At 55.7% G+C, this 19,882-nt stretch overlaps 1 protein-coding gene across 1 annotated transcript in view; it reads left to right on the top strand.

Moving 5' to 3' along the window:
* Nucleotides 1-19,882, top strand: part of PTPRU (protein tyrosine phosphatase receptor type U) — a 66,460-nt gene that overhangs the window by 11,682 nt on the left and 34,896 nt on the right. The window contains exons 2-8 of the mRNA XM_086626274.1: nucleotides 6,704-6,832; nucleotides 11,755-12,026; nucleotides 12,130-12,211; nucleotides 12,910-13,025; nucleotides 13,619-13,793; nucleotides 14,409-14,702; nucleotides 16,174-16,482. Of these exons, the coding sequence (XP_086482400.1) occupies nucleotides 6,704-6,832; nucleotides 11,755-12,026; nucleotides 12,130-12,211; nucleotides 12,910-13,025; nucleotides 13,619-13,793; nucleotides 14,409-14,702; nucleotides 16,174-16,482 (1,377 nt within the window). The remainder of the gene's footprint in view (nucleotides 1-6,703; nucleotides 6,833-11,754; nucleotides 12,027-12,129; nucleotides 12,212-12,909; nucleotides 13,026-13,618; nucleotides 13,794-14,408; nucleotides 14,703-16,173; nucleotides 16,483-19,882) is intronic.

Raw genomic sequence — 19,882 nt, 5'->3', positions numbered from 1 at the left:
CTTAATATCTGGCTGCTCTCTCCCTGGGACTGCATTGGCTGAACCTCACGCGTTATTGGAGCTGCTAATGTTTACACATTAGCTTCTTTGGCTAATATACAAGGCTTCAAGTTGCAAATTGATGTTTCTTACAGCTGAGCAAATTATTTTTCTATTAAATGCAATATTTAAAATGATTTGGAGAAGCAAAACAAACTACTGGCGAGAATTTTAATGGAGCTGCTTTCCATATTCTTCTAATCAGCTTTTATCGGGAAACCGAAAAATCGGTTAGAAAGGTTTGTTTTTTTAAAAAAAAAAAATCTTTGTTTGGGAGCAGGGAGGGTGTTCATGGCAATCTCTGTGGGTAAAGCACAAAATCATTTGCAGGTGCCTGTTGGACTTGTGCTCCAGGTCCTTTGAGTGTGCAAAGTGCAGAGAAGGGGGGATTTCTAAATTGGAGAGACATGGATTTGACGGATGGACCGCTCAGTGGATAAGGAACTGGTTGGATGTTCGCACTCAGAGCTGCGGTCAATGGCTCAATGTCCAGGTGGAGGCCAGTGATGAGAGGTGTTCCTCAGGGGTCAGCACTGGGGCCAGTGCTGTTTGACATCTTTGTTGGCAACATGGACAGTGGGATCGAGTGCACCCTCAGCAAGTTTGCTGACAACACCAAGCTGTGTGGTGGTGTGGACACGCTGGAGGGAAGGGATGCCATCCAGAGGGACCTGGAGAGGTGGGACTGGGTGAACCTCATGAAGCTCAACAAGGCCAAGTGCAAGGCCCCTGCATGTGGGTCGGGGCAATCCTCAGCACAAGTACAGGCTGGGCGGAGGATGGATTGAGAGCAGCCCTGAGGAGAAGGACTTGAGGGTGTTGGGTGATGAGAAGCTCAACATGAGCCGGCACCGTGCACTGGCAGCCCAGAAAGCCAACCGTGTCCTGGGCTGCATCCAAAGCAGTGTGGGCAGCAGGTTGAGGGAGGGGATTCTGCCCCTCTGCTCTGCTCTCCTGAGACCCCCCTGCAGTGCTGCGTTCAGCTCTGCGGTCTCCAACATCATAAGGACATGGAGCTGTTGGAGCGGGGCCAGAGGAGGCCCAAAGATGATGGGAGCACTGGAGCACCTCTGCTCTGGAGACAGGCTGAGAGTTGGGGCTGTTCAGCCTGGGGAAGGCTCCAGGAAGACGTTCCAGCAACCTTCCAGTACCTAAAGGGGCTACAAGAAAGCTGGAGAGGGGCTTTGGACAAGGGTATGGAGTGACAGGACAAGGGGCAATGGCTTTTAACTGGAAGAGGGGAGTTTTTGACGAGATCTAAGGAAGAAATTCTTCCTTCTGAGGGTACTGAGGCACTGGCACAGGTTGCCCAGAGAAGTTCTGGCTGCCCCATCCCTGGCAGTGTTCAAGGCCAGGTTGGATGGGGCTTTGAGCAACCTGGTGTAGAGGAGGTTGTCCCTGCCTATGGCAGGGGGATTGGAACTGGATGATCTTGAATGTCCCTTCCAACTCAGACCATTCCATGATTCTAGGATCTCGTTAGCCCACTTCTTTCCTGGACTAGAAGAGATGATCCCACTACCAAGCGCCAAACCCTGGGGTGTTTGGGCTTGGTGGGGGACTGGTTGTGGACCCCCCTCCATGCAATGGTCGGGGTTTCCAGGAGTCTCCGTTGACATGAGATGCTGCAGCGCAGAACCCACTCTGCGACTTGGTTTGCTCAGAGCTGGATCCCTCAGTGCGTCATCCCCCAAGCAAGACCCCAGGCCCCTGTACAGCATCATCCCCCCGGGAATCTGAGCCCCCCGTGGATAGAAACGGGGTTTCCGATCCTTTATCCATCAATAACCTCGACCGGAAGCCTGCGGTGTGGTACGTACACGGTCTTGCTGGATCAGAAGTGAATCTGATTTTAGATGAATTGCAGTACGTGTTCCCTATCCCCCGCGTCTGCTGGTGCCCGGAGGAAGGCGGTTCCCGGCATTTCCTTCCTGGGGCATGTTCCCATAGGAGCATGCGGAGGAAATCACCTTTAAATAGCAGCTGGGAGGTGGGCGGCTGACTTGGCTCTGCGGGGGTGCTGGGGAAGGGATGACATCTCACTGGCATCCCCTGGAGCCGGGTTCTGCATCCCGGCAAACCTCAGCTCTCTGGGCTTTCCACCATCTCCAGGGGATGATACTGGGCGGCTGGTGGTCTGGGACTTTGTTGAATCCCCTGCGTGCCTCAGTTTCCCCATTTGCAGCAGGGGCATTGACCGTTTCTCCTGTGTAAAGAGCTCGATCCTTTGGTGCAGAAAAAAGCATCTTTCTCGTATGTGTTTGGTCTTGGGTGTGATAGTGCGTGCGACTGTGCGGAGCCTCCAGCTCCATCGCTGCACCTGGGAAGCAGGAAAACCTCTGGATTTGGGAGATGAAGGAGCTTTGCTCACCCCCTACCACATCTCGGTGTGTTCGAGTGACGATGACAATGGGTCGTGGCCTTGTTTCGCGGCGCGGGGTGTTGGCGTGCAACCGCTTTGCTGCCAGGGCGATGCATGGTGTGAACTGCGGGTACCCGAAGCCTCCTGATTTCCTGCTGATAATTACCCGGGATGGGGGGCAGGAGCTGCTGGAAAAGGCTAGGGATTAAAAAAAAAAAAATCCTGACTCCAGAAGGTCACGTGGATTGGTTTCCCCAGCCGGTGCCTGTGGCACGGGGTGCCAGGGCTTGTGCCCCCACAATGCTGCACTCCAGAGATGACTGTGGGGCTAATCCAGTCCCAACAAAGCCAAGATGGGAAGAAAATCGGCTTTTTCTTTTTCCACTGGTTGGCTCTGTTTTATCCTGGGGCTCTACTGGGAGCCCACCCTGAATTCCATAGATCAGGAGAGCCCGCATTTGCTAAAATTTGGATATAACCCCCTTTTTTGTTAAAGCTTTCCCACTTGTAGGTGTATTACTCGCGTAGCATCCCCATCAGATGATGTCCCAAAGGGTCTGGGCGATGTCATTATCCCCTGTTGGGATACGGGATCGTGCGATCCCATCCCGGATGGTGCTGGGCAGCCCTTTAGTGCCGGAGCCTGTTCAAGGCTGCTCGAGAAAAGAAAAGAGAAGCCCGTGGAGCGTGTCCCGCGGTGCAGAGGTTAAACAGAAAAGCTTTAAGTGTGTAATTAACTCTGAAGCGTGAGCAGCGTAGAGTCGGTAGATGAAAAAGCGCCGGGCGGGCAGGCGGCCACGTTCCTCGGTGGCCACGGGGGTTTAATGAGCCGCCATCCATTGTACGGGATTGTTTGGTCTGTCTTTTCCTCCTTCTTCTCCTTGAACCCTTCGTTCCTCCGCTCCCCCTTCCTGACTTTCCTCGTCTCCATGCCCGGGTACCCAGGAGGGATGCTGGGTGGCACCGGGAGGGGTGCTGAGCAGCGTTGGTACCCATCTCCATGGTGAATCCATTAAGCTGCCTCATTTTTTTCCTTTTCTTTTTTTTAAAAAAATGGTATATCTGGTGTTTAACCCCCATATTAGTGCTCATCCCTTTGCCTGGGCATGGCACGTGGTGGCAGTGGTACCCGAGGGGGATGCTGAGCAGTGAATCCATTAAGCCACCTCTTTTTTTTCGTGGTTTTTTTTTTTTTTTAAAAATTGGTCTGTCTGGTGTGTAACCCCCATATTAGCGCTCACCCCTCTGCCCAGGCATGCCGTGACAGTGGCAGTGGTACCCAGGAGGGATGCTGAGCAGTGCTGGTACCCATCTCCCTGGCAAATCCCTCAAGCCGCCTCTTTTTACTTACTTTTTTAAACAAATTTTACTCCGTCTGGTGTTTAACCCCCTGTTACTCCTTGCCCCTGTTCTCCGCTCTGCCCAGGCACGTCGTGGTGCTGCAGGGGCTTCACACTGGGCTGCCCCGTGGGGCGTTACCAGGGTCCGCCTCGTCCTTGGCACGGGTGCCTGTTGTGCTTTGGGGCAGACTCTGGCTTTGGGGGGGTAGTTTAGGTGATTTTGGGATGTTCAGGCATGGCCTGGGGTGGGTCGTGCCCACGGGGAGCAAACTGTCACCCCCTCGGAGATATTTTTAGCTGCTCCGGTGTTGGAATCGCACCACCTGCACTCACTGCCTTCATCCCACTGGCCTTGAGCCAGCACTGGGGCTGGGAATTGGGGGCTTCTTATTTCTTCCTGATGATTTTTAGGGAGCATCTGGACCCAGAGCAGCCCCGGGCGGCTCCCGTGGACCACGTCGCGTTGCCATCAGCCCTTCAGCTGGGTACAGCCATCCCCGTTGCTGCAGATGGGTATTTCGGGTTGCAATCTCTGTGCCCTCCTTGCAAACATGTAGATGAAACCCTAATTTTTTTTTTTTTGAAAACTGCTCTGGATTTACCCTCTTCTGATTTGCCCGTGGGGAAATGCTGGGGCATCCACAGCCACCTCCTGTGGAGAGCTGAGACGTTGGCATTTAATTGCTCAGGCGTTAATTTTTCTGCCTCTATTAATCTTGCGATGGGGAGGGAGAAGGGGCTGGAGGTCGAGCTTCTCCCCAGCCCTCAGAGAGGGAGAGGTGATGCCAGAAGCATCCCATAGCTCACAAAAACCAAGGCATTCCAAAACCCTCTTTATTTTCTCCGTATATACAAATAACGGAGAGATTTGTCGGCGAGATGGAGCGGCCGGTCGAGCTGCCGTGGACGGGAGGGAAGGCTCGCGCCGGGAAAAGCCGTAACAATAAACCTGTCCGAGGAGGGAGACGGATCGACTTGGCCAACTGTGCCTCCGCCAGCGAAATATCTGCTCCGTGTAATTGCGTTTTAAGCTGCTGGAGCCTCGGCGCCATCTCGGAGGTGGCCGAGGATCCAGCCTTGGGGTGATGGAGCAGTGGGGAAACTGAGGCATGGGGACCAGTTGGTGCCAGTGGCTGCGTTGGGGATGCGGGTGGTGGAGATGCAGCCCAGGAGGAGGAGGCTGCATCTCCCTCGATGTCATTAACAGCCAGGGAAAATTTTTTGGGAGTGAGGGAATCACTTTTCCCTGGGATATGGGGCTCCAGCAGCCCAAAAAGCTGTTGTCTTCGCTCTGGTTTCTCAGCCCTAGAAAAAAAAAACAACTTCCAACCCTAAGAACAAATTTCTGCATTCAGAATATCCCATTTCAGCAGATCTTGGAAAGAAACACTGCGGCTTTTTTTTTTTTTTTAAAAAAATCACTTGGCACTTAGTTTCTGCCACTTCGTTTTATTTTGAAAAATTTTTTTTTTCTTTCCTTCTTGGAAAATTTTGACAGATTTGTGCTTTTTCTTCAATTAGAAAGCGCAGTTGAGTTTTCAGACTCCTCAAAAATCTGACGCGTCGCGTGGCGAGAGCTGAAGGAGCTGAGCACCAGGCTCAGCGCTGCGGGGGCGCATCCGTACGGGGGCTGGGCAGACGCTCCGTTTTGGGAAGGATTTGGAGAAAACTGTGAAGTTCTGGTGCCTCCAGATATATGAATAGGAGAGAATTTGCTTTTAGATTTTTTTTTTTAAAAGAGCAATTTCCTCTTGGGAGGAAAAAAAACAACCCCAACCTTGGTGATGGAGCTGGAGTGCACCCTTGTGCTTTAAAGACTGAGTGTAAAATGGGGGAAAAGCCCCAAATACGTTTTTACACGTGAAATAATTGGGAGTTATAATTTTTTAGACATCTTATATGTTTGGTTTTTTTCCCTTAGTGTTTGGACTTGTGTTTGCACAAGCGATGTGTCCGAGTGCAGGGAAGCACAACCCGTGCTGACAGCGGCGAGGCCATTAACTGGCAAATCCCTGGGCGGCGGGGGGGTGACTGATGTAATTTGGGGATAAAATAGGAAAAAAACAAAACAAAACCCAGAAGAAATAATCCCCTGGCCCATTAGGGGATATTTGCCTTTGTCCGTTCTGCTTGCTCAGGGCTTTTTTCACGGGCCAGCCCTCGTCAGCCCAGGGGTTTCTATTAATTAGTGCCGGTGCCCCGGTCCCCGTGTAATCTGGGGGTTTAACGGAACAATAAATCAGTGTTAACGAAGCGGCTCGGAGCGGCCCCATGGGCAGAGCTCAGCCCCAGAGCTCGTGGGTTGGGATGGATGCGGGATGGAGGGGCTGATCAGCATCTCACTGTGCTGTCTTCGTGTCACTTACGGGGGACAAGTGGCCTCTTGGCATTTATTCCGATTTTCCGTGCTCAGCCGAGCACCTCGCAGAGCAGGGGGGTGGTGTGGGGCTTTCACCTTTTGCTCTTTCCAAAGGATAAAAAACCAACCCCAAACCCCACAAAAGTAAAGCAAAGGGCTCGGAAGTGCCAGCCTGCTGCTGTAGGGGGGGGTTTGTAGGAGTGGGATTGCTGCGGGATGTTGGAGTCCCAGCTGAGACCTGTCGTGTTGGGCAACAGGCAGACCCCCAAGAGCTCAAGGTCAAAACCCACATGGGGCAGCTCAGCGCAGGGATTTTTTTGTAGGAGCCCTCGGGGTCGAGCACCTTTTTTTTTTTTTTTTTTGGGAGAAACCCCCTGGAAGCAGAGCTGGGAGCTGCATCCTGCTGCTGTGGCTGAGACCTGCCGGCTCGTTTCACTGATGGGGGGAACTGAATGGGAGAGATGGGGCATTAGCAGCAGCCAAGGCCATGCCCTTGCTCATGGGTGCACATGGGGGGATGGCTGGGATCCCCCCGCATTCCAGGGGGGGCAGCTTGCCGTCCCGGCACAGCTTTTGGGGACTGACAGCTCCCTCTGTCCGCAGCCGGCTGCACCTTCGAGGAGGACGGCGACCCGGCGCAGTGTGAGTACAGCCAGGGCGAGGACGATGACTTCGGGTGGGAGCTCGTCCGCAGCTACATGATGCCACACCTGACGGCCGACCTGCCCCACGGTGAGTCCCGGCCCCCCGCCCCATCCCTGGGATCTCTGCTCCTGACCCACCCCTCGCTCCTCTACCCCCGAGCCGAATCCCACGGGTTAATTCCTGGAGTCTCAATTTGTCCTCTTGTGTGCTCGCCGGCAAGGTGTGATGAGCTGTGTCGGTCCTCAGCGCGGTGGGGCGGGATGCTGCGTGGCCCGGGGTTTTAACAGCACAGCGGGGACACGGGATGGCTGTGGGGACCTCTGAGCCCCATGTCACTGCCTTGAGGGGGGGTCTACAAGTAGTCCAGGTGTGTATTTTTGGGGTGGAAAGCCAAGATTTCCAGCTCTGCTCCTTCTCCACGTGACCCCTACCACGGCTGTGATTGCTGCCCCCAGCCCCACTCCCTGTGGGTCTCGGCAGCGTCTCCAGTGATGCCAGATGGAATCTGGCATCAAGTGTGGCATCCGTGGCTGCTGCTGGGCACACAGGTCCCATTGTAAAGGGGCATCTTTGGAGCCGCTCTCCCGGTCCGGGATCTGCGTCCGCCACCGACTCTCTCCTCGCTGGTGCGTCGGCTCCTGCTGCTGTTGCAGGTTTGGAGTCTTGGGGGAAATTCTCGTCTCTGGGAGATGTGGAAAAGGGGGAGGAAATGCGGTTCTGGCTTTTGCAAGTGTGGGGAGAAGCTCGTGGCTGTGAGTCGGAGACATCCCTGGAGTCTCAGGAGCTGCAAGGAAAAAAATGCAAATGGATTTTTTTTTTTTTAAAAATCCCTTTGCTTTTAAACTGGTTTTTGTTATTTTCTGGGTCGATAGCCTGGCTGGGGGAGCCATGGGGAGCAGCCCCTCTCCCACGGGGCCAGGGTGGACACTGAGCCTGGGTGGAATTTGGGAGCTCGAGCTGCTCCTCGTTTACAGCACACCCCTGTCCCGGCGCTCTGGCTTCTCCTACCCAGTGTGAGGGTCGGGTCCTGTGCCAAATTTGGGCAGAAAGAGAGGGAAAGCTGGGTTTTAGAGCTCGATAAAGTGACCTTTTATTTTTTATTAAAATATTAACTGCTTTATAGGAAACTCTTTACTGCTCTGTCAATTTCTGCTCTCATGAGACCCCCCTGCAGTGCTGCATTCAGCTCTGGGGTCCCCAACATCAGAAGGACATGGAGCTGTTGGAGCGGGTCCAGAGGAGGCCACGGAGATGATGTGAGGGCTGGAGCACCTCTGCTATGGAGACAGGCTGAGAGAGTTGGGGCTGTTGACCCTGGAGAAGAGAAGGCTCCGGGGAGACCTTCCAGCAGCCTTCCAGTACCTGAAGGGGCTACAGGAAAGCTGGAGAGGGGCTTTGGACAAGGATGCGGAGTGACAGTACATGGGGCAATGGCTCTTAACTGAAAGAGGGGAGATTTCGATGAGATCTAAGGAAGAAATTCTTCTCTCTGAGGGTGGTGAGGCACTGGCACAGGTTGCCCAGAGAAGTTGTGGCTGCCCCATCCCTGGAAGTGTTCAAGGCCAGGTTGGATGAGGCTTTGAGCAACCTGGTGTAGTGGAAGGTGTCCCTGCCCATGGCAGGGGGGTTGGAACTGGATGATCTTGAATTTCCCATCCAACCCAAACCATTCTGTGAATCCCTCTCCAGCTGGTTATCTCATGGCAGATCTTAATTTGTCTCTTCCCCTCTGTTGACCCTCCTCTTCCTTCACCTTCTCCTCTTCCCATTGTCTTTTCCTTCCTTTCCCATCCCCGCTGGCAGGTCCTGGGCAGGGACAACACAACCCTGCCACATCCCCACTCCTCCCTCGACGATTTTCTAAATAATTGCTTTAAACTGAACTGTCTTAATTTACGTGTTTCCCTCGGGGGGGTTCCTGGGGCAGGAAGCAGAGCTGGGGATGGAGATGGCTCATGACGGAAGCTCTTAAACCTCTAATTAATTGGGTTTTCTGCTTGTTTTTCCAGCCGTAATTTCAAATCTGCAGGAAACTGTGGAGTTTAAAGCCTGGGGGCTTGCAGGGGGCTGGAGGGCTGGGGTGGAATGGGGCTGCTCGAGGAGGTGACGGTGGCTGAGTGAGAGATGGGGGCTGCAATGGAGGCAAAGAGATGGAGAAGTCAACTCCAGCGCTGATGAGGATGCAGGTGCAGGTGTGCCCGGTGGGGTGCCACGAGGCCGAGCACCCGTCCCCGCCGCCCATGGATGGTGACACCCACAGGGATGCTCATCCCCATAGCTGGAGGCTCCTCTAACACCAGGTTTGCCCACAGCCTTGGGGCACCCAGTGGGTGCAGGGACCCCGTTTTCGTGTAGTTTCACCCTGGTGAGCGTTGGGGACCTTTGCATGAGGCTCCTGCAGCTTTGTCACCCGTCTCAGTGCACCCCCCCCAGCAGCTCGGTGGATAAAGAGTATTTCAAGGCACTGAGACCTCTCCAGGGAGCACTTTCCAAAGGAGTCTCGTGGTCTTGGATTAAAATGAGTTTTTATTGGAGATCAGCCAGTTTCAAGGAGCGTAGGATTTATTGGAGCGGGTGCTGGCTGCTGGCCACCCACCTCTACCTTTCCATCCCTCTTTCTTTTTGCTTTCTTGTTTGGTTTGGGGATTTATTTTTTCTTTTTCCTTTCTCTTCCCACCTTGACTTGTTTCTCTTCCATCTGAAGATGACGGATGGGTCTCTCCCATGTTGCAATTGTGTAGTGTTTTTTTTTTTTCTTTTCTTTTCTTTCCCCCCCAGCTCTTTATTGTTGGTTTTTAAAGCGGCAGTTGCAGGGAGCTGGGTCAGGTATGAGGATGCACCAAAATAAGTCACCAGGGGAGCTTTGGGGGCACCTTCCTCCTGCTGCCCCCACCTAAGCATTGCCTCTGCGTGCCAGGCTGGTCCACAGCTGCCTTCAAGCTTTGCAATATCTGGTCTTCTACAAGTTCTGCTGTTCTGAAGCTTGGTGAGAGGTGGGACAGTGTGTGCCTTGCAGTGCCGGGTGCCGCAGACCGGGCACCCACAGGGCTCGTGGGATTCAACTGGATCCCAAAGCCCTTTGAGGAGTTGGGGATGGGACAGGGGGGTGAAACCAGGCTGATGGCTTGAGCTCCTGGGCTGAAACACAAGTTGAGATTATTTAATAAACATCAAAATATACCTGCGGTGTTGTGTCTGGGGTCTCCAAAATCAGAAGGACATGGAGCTGTTGGAAAATTAGGGGGCAGGGGGGAACTCTACCAGGTGGGTGATGCTGTGGTGGGTTGTTGCCCGTTCGTGGTCCCAGCTGACCATAACGGATGTTCATTTTAGTCTCGGTCTCTTTGTTTTGCTCCTCTGTTTTTTGGGTTTTAAAGGAAAAAGGGTCTGTGTTCGTTCAGGAGGGCCTGGTGGATGGAGCGGACGGAGGTGACTTTTGGGTGATGTCTCCTGGTGCAGGGCAGCATTTGGGTGCCTGGACCGAATGGAGCCGATGGCTTTAGTGCCGAAATAATTTTACTGGTGAAAATTAGAGAGAAAAAATAAAACAATAAAAAAAAAAAGAGGACTGTGGACGTGACACTTTCCCTTCTGTTGATGAAACATGACTGAGCTGGACTTGGACAAAATAAATTATTATCATTTTATTTCACCCTAAATATGTGCCCAGAGGAGCCAGGAGCACTGCGGATCGGTGCTGGGGGGGGCAAAATTTTGCTTTTTGGTGATTTCTTTCCCCTGCTATGGCTCCCAGCACCGGATGGGAGATGTGCTGCAGTGCAGTACCCGGCGCCGCGTCCCCCCCACCTGCTGCTGGGACCTCCTGGGTGTTTCGAGGTCCCCCCCAGGCATTTTGGGGTCACCCCAGGCTCAGCTCCCAAACCCTGGGGGGGACCCGGATGGGTGCCCCCTGCCATCCCCCGCTGCCTTCCTTGGGCTTGTCTCGGTGCCCCCTTGCTGGGAGCCGACGGGGCGAAAGCGCGTGAATTCGTTTCAATTAACCGGCGCTGAAAGCTATTAATAATTAAGCGCCTGCTGTCAGGAGAACAACGGTAGACTTGAATAAATGGCCCAGCTGTGTTACTTACAGCTTCTGCCGTTATTAAAGTGGAAGGATATTAATAATCCCTTCGCCTTCGGTGATGGGGAGGGTTTGGTGGGGCAGCGTCCCATCACCCTGTGTCCCGGCACTGCGGCCGTGCCAGACGGCCCCGGGAGCTGCCGTGAAGAGCTGGGATTCCTGTGTACTCCCTTGTGCCTCTGGATCCTCTGGAGTGCATGGGGCAGGGAAGGACAGTGCCTTTGGGGTCCCCTTTGGGATTTTGGTTCTCACTGTCCTGTTAGGACGGCATCAGGGTTGCACTGGGATGAGCACCAGGACTGCTGGGCTTATTGCTGGTGATTCGGAGTGATGGGAGATGGGGGTACCAGTGGCTGCTGGTGATGGGGTGGGTCAGGAGCTGGGTCTGGGGTCGGTGTCCAGGTGCTGCCGCTCATTAAGCGGACCAGTGCTTTCTTCCCCCACCACGAACGTCTGCTGAGCGTGGTTTAAACTCAGTGACAGCCATGGGGTAGATGGTCTGAGGTGATGGGGATGGGGGTGAAATGGTGAGGGAGGGCAAAGCTGTGAGCATTAAAGGAAAGACAGCGGAGGGTCTCCGGTGGCATCGGAGCCGGTACTGACCCCGGTGTCCTGAGGGGACCAGCTTGTCCTGGATGCTGGTCTGATCCTTCCCTCCTCGTCAGGCAGCCGGGTCCCATGTCCGTGTCCTGCTGCTGCCCAAACAGGCCTCTGACACCGGCTCCATCCCGGGTCCCTTGCTCCTGTCCTGCACGTCCCCACAGGCCGATGCGGATTGATACCCCGTGGGACCTGAGCATCGCTGCTGGGTCATGCGCGTCTTTGCAATCCTGTATCCTCCACCTGCTCTGTCCCTGCCGGTGAAGCTCAGATTGTGCGGAATAGAGGGATTATTCTACGCTCTCCTCCCTTCTCCTTCCCTCCTCAGGCTCCTACCTGATGGTGAACTCCTCGCAGCACGCCCCGGGCCAGAAAGCTCACCTGCTTTTCCAGGCGCTGAGCGAGAATGACACCCACTGCCTCCAGTTCAGTTACTTCATGTACAGCCGGGACGGCCACAGCCCTGGCACCCTCAACGCCTACGTCCGGGTGACAGGGGGTCCGGTGGGCAGCGCCGTCTGGAACGCCTCCGGGTCCCACGGCCGCCAGTGGCACCAGGCGGAGTTGGCCGTCAGCTTGTTCTGGCCCAGTGAGTACCAGGTGAGCCCCAGCAGACGCCCCCTTGCCCCTTGCCTGACCCGGACCCCTCCTTGCCTGCCCTGGACCCCCTGGCAATGGGTGACCCCTCTGTTTGGTGCCGCAGGTCCTCTTCGAGGCGGTGGTCTCCAGCGAGCGCAGGGGTTACCTTGGCTTGGATGACATTTTGCTCTTGAATTATCCATGCTGTGAGTGTCACGGGGTGGGACCCGAGGGTGGGGGACCCTGAAGGGTGGCGGGGCGGTGGGTAAGGGGGTGGGTGCTGCTGGGCTGGGCCGAATAGTGGAATTTGGAGCTGATGCTGGATGGGATGGTCCTGGGGAGAGCTGATGGAGTAATGCTGGGGTGTGGGCTGGTGGCATCTGGGGGTCCTGCTGGCACCTGGGCTGGTGGAGCATTGTCTCCTGGGAAGCTCTGGGCTCCTCATTCCATCCCCATCCCTGTGGTTTTATAAAACCTCGGAGAAGCGCAGACCGAACACGCGGTCTGAGTGTCCCCGCTGAGCCGGGCTGGTGGAGACCCAAAATCCCAGCCTGGCCCAATGCGTTGGCTGTTGGAGTTATCCCCTGATTCTTCTAAGCTTAGAGAGGGGGTTAGGACATCTGCCTCCCTCTGCCAACCCCACAGACTGCAGCTGGCAACTGCACTGGGGGATGCTGGAGCGGGAGGGCTGTGTCCCTCCCCAGGGCACTGCCTGGGTGTACAGGGACAAATCCCTGACTCTGGGCTCGGGATCCTGCCCAGGATCTTCCCTGTGGGCTCGCTGGGCTGTGAGGATGAGGACCAAGCCCATCCAGAGCTCGGCTCCAACCCCGCATCCTGGGTAGGTTTTTTGGGCCGTGGTGGGATTTTTTGCAGTGGTGCCAACACTTGTGTCCCTTGGCAGCCAAAGCGCCTCATTTCTCCCGCCTGGGCGACGTGGAGGTCAACGCAGGGCAGAATGCCACCTTCCAGTGCGTGGCCGCCGGCAAAGCTGCCGAGGCCGAGCGGTTCCTCATGCAGGTGAGCAGCGGTGGCGGCAAAACCAGTGTCTCCACCGTCAACCCCACCCATCGCTTCCATAGAACCATATAGAACCATGGAATGGTTTGGGTTGGAAGGGACCTTCAAGATCATCCAGTTCCAATCCCCTGCCGTGGGCAGGGACACCTTCCACTACACCAGGTTGCTCAAAGCCTCATCCAGCCTGGCCTTGAACACTTCCAGGGATGGGGCAGCCACAACTTCTGTGGGCAACCTGCTCCAGTGCCTCACCACCCTCAGAGGGAAGAATTTCTTCCTTAGATCTCATCAAAATCTCTCCTTTTTCAGTTTAAAGCCATTGCCCCATGTCCTGTCACTCCACACCCTTGTCCAAAGCCCTTCTCCAGCTTTCCTGTAGCCCCTTTAGGTACTGGAAGGTGCTGGAAGGTCTCCCCAGAACAACACCTCTGCAACACCTCTGTGCCTCCCCTTTGGGAGAAGACACCATTGGGTGGTGGTGGGGAGAAGGGCAATCCCCTCCTCTTAAGCAGACGTCGTTCAGGGATGCGTTCGGTGGCTCCGGATGTCACCCCATGCCTCCCGGTGACATCTTGTCTCTCCCCGTGGGGCAGAGGCAGAGCGGTGAGGTGGTGCCCGCCGCCTCTGTGAAGCACATCAGCCACCGGCGCTTCCTGGCCACCTTCCAGCTGGACGAGGTGGCCAAGGAGGAACAGGACCTGTACCGCTGCGTCACCCAGTCCAGCCGTGGCTCTGGTGTCTCCAACTTTGCCGAGCTTATTGTGAAAGGTGAGTGATTTGCTGTTGTCCACTGATGTTCTGGGTCATGGATGGGCTGTTTCTGCTCCGGTGTATGAAGAGGAAGAGGAAGGTGGGGACGCTCGGGGCGGTGGGATTGTCGTTTCTGACTGTGAATGAGTTGCTATGCGTGAGCAGTTCTACCTTTCCCAGTGGCCTTAGATCATTTATTTTTGATTGCAGTAGGAGGGAATTAATTAATTATGGGGAAACTGCGCAGCACCACGCTGGGCCGTGTATCTTATAAAGATAATGAGGGTTTGATCAGATGAAACCTTATTGCAGCTGCTAAAGCCTCACGAAAGTGATGGAAGGCATGTGCACAGGCTGGAGTTTAAAGATTGGGAGGTGCTGTCCCGTGCTTTGGTGTCCATCCCCATGACCTCTGGGCAGGGATCCGAGTTTATCCCGTACTCTGCGGCGCGAAGGTGATGGGTTTGTTTGGGAAGAGCCATTGTGAACATCTCAACTGTAGCTAGTGGAAAATAAAATAAAGTGGTGGTAGCTGTGGTTGTGCTAGTGGTGGCCTGGCCCCAGGGCTTGGGATGCTGTGGAGCTGCTTCTGGAGGCGGATGCTCCACCTCCCCCTTCTCCGCTCTCTTCCAGAGCCCCCCACACCCATCGCGCCCCCCCAGCTGCTCCGGGCTGGCTCCACCTACCTCATCATCCAGCTCAACACCAACTCCATCATTGGGGATGGCCCCATCGTGCGCAAGGAGATCGAGTACCGCATGACCTCGGGGCCCTGGTCGGAGGTCCACGCTGTCAACATGCAGACCTACAAGCTCTGGCACCTGGATCCTGACACGGAATACGAGATCAGCGTCCTGCTCACCCGGCCTGGTGAGGGGGGCACCGGCAAACCGGGACCACCCCTCATCAGCCGCACCAAGTGTGCAGGTGGGTCCCACGCTGCAGCTCCGCTGTGCTGGGTGGTTTTGGGCAAGGTCCCTTGCCACCCTGGGTGGTCTTGGGCAAGATCCTCTGCCTTGCCAGGTGGTCTTGGGCAAGGGTCCTCTGTCACCCCAAGCCCTGGGCAGGGTGCTCGGCAGGGGCTGGATGGGTGCTGGGGGCATTTGCAGCTGTGGTCCAGGAGCTCCGAGCATCGCTCCTCCGATGGATCCGCCTTTAATTGACTTTCTAGTGACCGGACGCAGCGTCTCGGGAGGGACAGCTAATTAATCTCATGTCGTGCTGGTGGCAGGGGGTTAGCAGGGGTGTGGGCGATGCCGGATCCTGAAGCGATGCAACCAGCCTGTGCAGAGGGGCTGAACATCCGGCACAGCCTGAAAGCGCCCTGATGGACAGTGGGTTTTGCTGGTCAGCAGCAGCCGGGTGAGACCTCGGTGCGGGAGAACAGAACGATGGGACGTGCAGAGTTACCAACTGCCGCACCGCTGGTGTCTGTCCCTGGAGCTGCACAGACATCCACAGGAGATGGCGGCTCCCCCTCCACCACTGTGGGCTCAGGGCCAGATCCAGCTCAGGGCATCCAAGCATAAGTACAGACTGGGAGAGAATGGATGGAGAGCAGCCCTGAGGAGAAGGTCTTGGGGGTGTTGGTTGATGAGAAGCTCAACATGAGCCGGCACCGTGCGCTGGCAGCCCAGAAAGCCAACTGTGTCCTGGGCTGCATCCAAAGCAGCGTGGGCAGCAGGGTGAGGGAGGGGATTCTGCCCCTCTGCTCTGCTCTCCTGAGACCCCCCCTGCAGTGCTGTGTTCAGCTCTGGGGTCCCCAACATCAGAAGGACATGGAGCTGTTGGAGTGGGTCCAGAGGAGGCCACGGAGATGATGCGAGGGCTGGAGCACCTCTGCTCTGGAGACAGGCTGAGAGAGTTGGGGCTGTTGACCCTGGAGAAGAGAAGGCTCCGGGGAGACCTTCCAGCACCTTCCAGTACCTAAAGGGGCTACAGGAAAGCTGGAGAGGGGCTTTGGACAAGGGCGTGGAGTGACAGGACATGGGGCAATGGCTTTAAACTGAAGGTTTGGTGGGTTTTGGCAGAGCTGGATGTAGTGTCAGGTTGAAGCTCCCACCACACGGGCACCTTTACCCGGTTATCTGGGGCTGCGTGTGGCACGGATGCTCCTGGTGCCCGTCGGGTCTCCGCTCCAGCTGGGAGACCAGGACTGGTACCGGGGCTCAGCTCCAACGGCGTTGGTGGCATTGTGACCCAGTGCTGTCCCCAGCCGTGTCTGCTGGGCACCAGCGTCCTGTGCCAGGGCTGGTCCCAGTTTTGGCGTCAGCGTTGCCATCCGCACCCGCCGCTCCTGTTCGTGTGCTGTAAAAGGGCTTTTCCTGGTAATACACATAAACCCACGGAGTGTTTTGCTTCGTGGCTCATCTCTCCCCATCTCTCTTCCCCCCCGCAGAGCCCATGCGAGCCCCCAAAGGCCTGGCGTTCTCCGAAATCCAGTCCAGGCAGCTGACGTTGCAGTGGGAGCCGTTGGGTTACAACCTGACCCGTTGTCACACCTACACCGTCTCTCTCTGCTACCGTTATTTCGTGGGTACCGGTCACAACCAAACCTTCCGGGAATGCGTGAAGATGGAGCGTAACGCCAACCGTTACACCATCAAAAACCTCCTGCCCTACAAGAACATCCACGTCAAGCTCATCCTCTCCAACCCTGAGGGTCGCAAGGAGGGCAAGGAGGTGATATTCCAAACGGATGAGGATGGTGAGTCCGCTCAGGAAGGTGCATTGTCCCCCAAAAAATGGGATTCTGTGGCTGGTGAGCTGCCAGGGTGTTTCCTGGGGCACGGTGTGCATCCAGCCAGGGGCATGATGGGAATATCTCCTGCAGCCATCACGCTGCTGGGGAGGTGAGAGAAAGGGGTGATGGCTGTGGTGGGGGAGGGGAAATGCTGGGAGCACCGTGGGGGAGAACGAGAGGCCTGGATGTGGGGGTGTCACTGCAGAAACGCCGCCCTCGTCCTTCAAGCAGAGCTCTTCCTCGGTCAAGTTTGCTCTCAGGTGGGTTTGGGTTGTTCAGACGAGCTCTGTGGGTGAGCAGGGGGTGGTCAGGGGTGTCTGGTCCTGGTTATTTCCAGTGATGTTGCTCCTGAACAGCCGAGCTGTTTCCCTTCTCTGTGTCCTGGCCGTGCCCCAGGGCTGGATCCCCGCTGCTGGCACCGAGCAGGGCTGACATCCTGGCTGGAGGCTCCAGTGTTGCTCCAGGACTCCTGGGTTTGACATCTCTTGCTCCTCCCCTGCCCCTTCCCTGAGGATGTCCTGGAGCTGGGCCCACCGGAGAGGTCTCCTGTGTCTGGCCTTATCCTGCCCCATGATCCGCAGCTGTGGTTCTCCGTCAGCAAAGTGCTCGGGTCGATTTGGGTGCTGGAGATCTGGTGAAGGTGGCAGGAGTTGCAGGGCAGAGCTGGCTCCATGTCTCTGGTGCCACCCGTCAGCGATGGGTCACATGCGGGGCTGGCAGCTCCCAATAATCAACCAAGAATGGTTTGGGTCCATGTCCACCTGATGTTGGGGGCCACACATCTGGACGCAGCACTGCAGGGGGGGTCTCCAGCCGCAGGTCACCCACGTTCTCGAGCATCCTCAGATCTATATGGAGCACTGAAACACCAGCTGGGCAACCTATGGATGGGGCACTCTCCTTTCTCTGTGCCCTGCTCACGCACCCAGGAGCCAGCAGGACTTTACCCAGGGCCCAAGGGGGATGCTGGGAACAATGCCCTTTGATTTGGGTTTTCCAGCCCCAAACCAGTGTTTGTTGCCCAGAACGGGGGTGCAGCCCACCCCAGGCTCCCCTCGCTCCCTGGACACACCCTGGTGCTGCATCAGCAGATGCTGTGATGGACACCGGCCTCCTGCCCAGATAAACCACAATCAAGGGTCTTGTTATTAATGAGCTTTTGTGACCCTCGTTTAATTGTGTGGGTGGCTGCTCATCACCCAGTTATGGGAGCTCGAATCCTCGTCACCCTCCCAGGGCGGGAGATGCTGGGCCAGATCCATGTGTAATATTTGCAGTATCCCTGTAGGTGGATATCCATCGCTTGATCCCACCCTGGACCAAACATCCACATGGCCCCAAATTCAATCCAAGGGGGAAGAAGCCCCAAGCCCTGGTTCATCGAGGCGTAGGGGAAAGCAGCTGGAGCGATTACAGTATAGCAAAAAGAAAAAAAAAAACAAAACATCTGGAGCTCCTGTATTAATATTCAATAAGGAAACAGCTGGAGCAGTCACAGCACAGCGAGACCGGCTGAAGCAACGAGAGCTGGAAAATAAACCGTCGGGAGCGTGAAGGCGGGTGCCCCGGTCGGGTTGGGGATACAGAAAGCGCTGACGGGTGCACAGAGAAAAGCGTGGAATTTGGGTTTTCGAGATGAAAGTGGGATCCAGAGATGTGGGTCGGATTCGTGGCGCTGCCGCAGCCGCCCAGCTCCGCTTCGCTTTCCGGGCTGGGAAACGGGAGCGATGAGCGACAGTTGCACAAAAGGTGTCCCAGATCCGGGGAGTCCATCGCAGGCAGATTTCCCAACAGGCTTTTCCTTGGTCGGTGTCTAGGGGATCTGGAGGCGGCTGGATCCTTTATAATTACCAGTTCTTCCACCTTAGTTGCTGATTCTTGATGCTAAAAAGCGCTTCGGAGTTTAATGATGTTCTTGCTTAACTGTGAGTGCGGGTGACTGCCAGAGCTGGGGATGCCACACTCAGCACCCAGCACCCACCTCGGGGTGCAGCGGCTTCTCGCACCCTGCACGAGCCCCAACCACTGCTGCCCTCCACGGAGCAGGATGAGACCCCCTTGTCCCACCGGCCACAGGACCAGCTTTCAGAGTGGCAACATTTGGAGGCTGCTCAGTGGTCTTTGAAAGGCAGCTGAGTTGTCACAGCACAAGGAGGTGATGGTGATGGGGCAGCAAAGAGGGTGTGACAAGCTGAAAGACAATGGATGGAGAGCAGCCTGGAGGAGGTCTTGGGGGTGTTGAGTGGTGAGAAGCTTAACATGAGCCGGCACCGTGCGCTGGCAGCCCAGAAAGCCAACCGTGTCCTGGGCTGCATCCAAAGCAGCGTGGGCAGCAGATTGAGGGAGGGGATTCTGCCCCTCTGCTCTGCTCTCCTGAGACCCCCCTGCAGTGCTGCGTTCAGCTCTGGGGTCCCCAACATCAGAAGGACATGGAGCTGTTGGAGTGGGTCCAGAGGAGGCCACGGAGATGATGTGAGGGCTGGAGCACCTCTGCTATGGAGACAGGCTGAGAGAGTTGGGGCTGTTCAGCCTGGAGAAGAGAAGGCTGTGGGGAGACCTTCCAGTACCTAAAGGGGCTACAAGAAAGCTGGAGAGGGGCTTTGGACAAGGGTATGGAGTGACAGGACACGGGTCAATGGCGTTAAACTGAAAGAGGGGAGATTTCGATGAGATCTAAGGAAGAAATTTTTTGCATTGAGGGTGGTGAGGCACTGGAGCAGGTTGGCCACAGAGAAGCTGTGGCTGCCCCATCCCTGGAAGTGTTCAAGGCCAGGTTGGATGAGGCTTTGAGCAACCTGGTGTAGAGGAGGGTGTCTCTGCCCATGGCAGGGGGTTGGAACTAAATGATCTTTGAGGTCCCTTCCAAGCCAAACCATTCTGTGATTCTGTGATTTGGACTATGTCTGCATGAAACGCTCAGATTCAGTCCCAGGTGCCTATGGAAATACTGCGACGTGTTGATGCTGGGAGAGGTGCAGGGAGCCAGTTCTCTGCCTTGCAGACAGCACTAGCCAGAATAAATATATATAAATCCATAAAGAAATACAAATGTATGTGCATATGGGGCTGGCAGAGGGGTATACACGCACCTGGGAAGCCGTTGTGTGCCTGTGCCCGTCTCAGCCTGGTGCACGCGCAAGCGCGTAGTGCCCATTCCCATATAGATATCAAAATATTTAGGCTGTATGTATAAAAATGTGAGTACACACGTTCTCGCCCTAAAGGCTTCCGTAATTCTCTGTGGATTTATTAAGCGCCGTGTGTACACGTGTAGGACACGGCGCCTCTGATGAAATTAACTTGTAAATCGAGCGGAAACGGTGTGTTCGCGCGGCGGGAAGCGCGCGGAGGGCGGCGATGCCTC

This window comes from Tauraco erythrolophus, chromosome 24 (assembly GCF_009769465.1).
Source record: "Tauraco erythrolophus isolate bTauEry1 chromosome 24, bTauEry1.pri, whole genome shotgun sequence".
Lineage (NCBI taxonomy): Eukaryota > Metazoa > Chordata > Aves > Musophagiformes > Musophagidae > Tauraco > Tauraco erythrolophus.
This window is presented reverse-complemented; position numbering and strand designations above follow the sequence as displayed.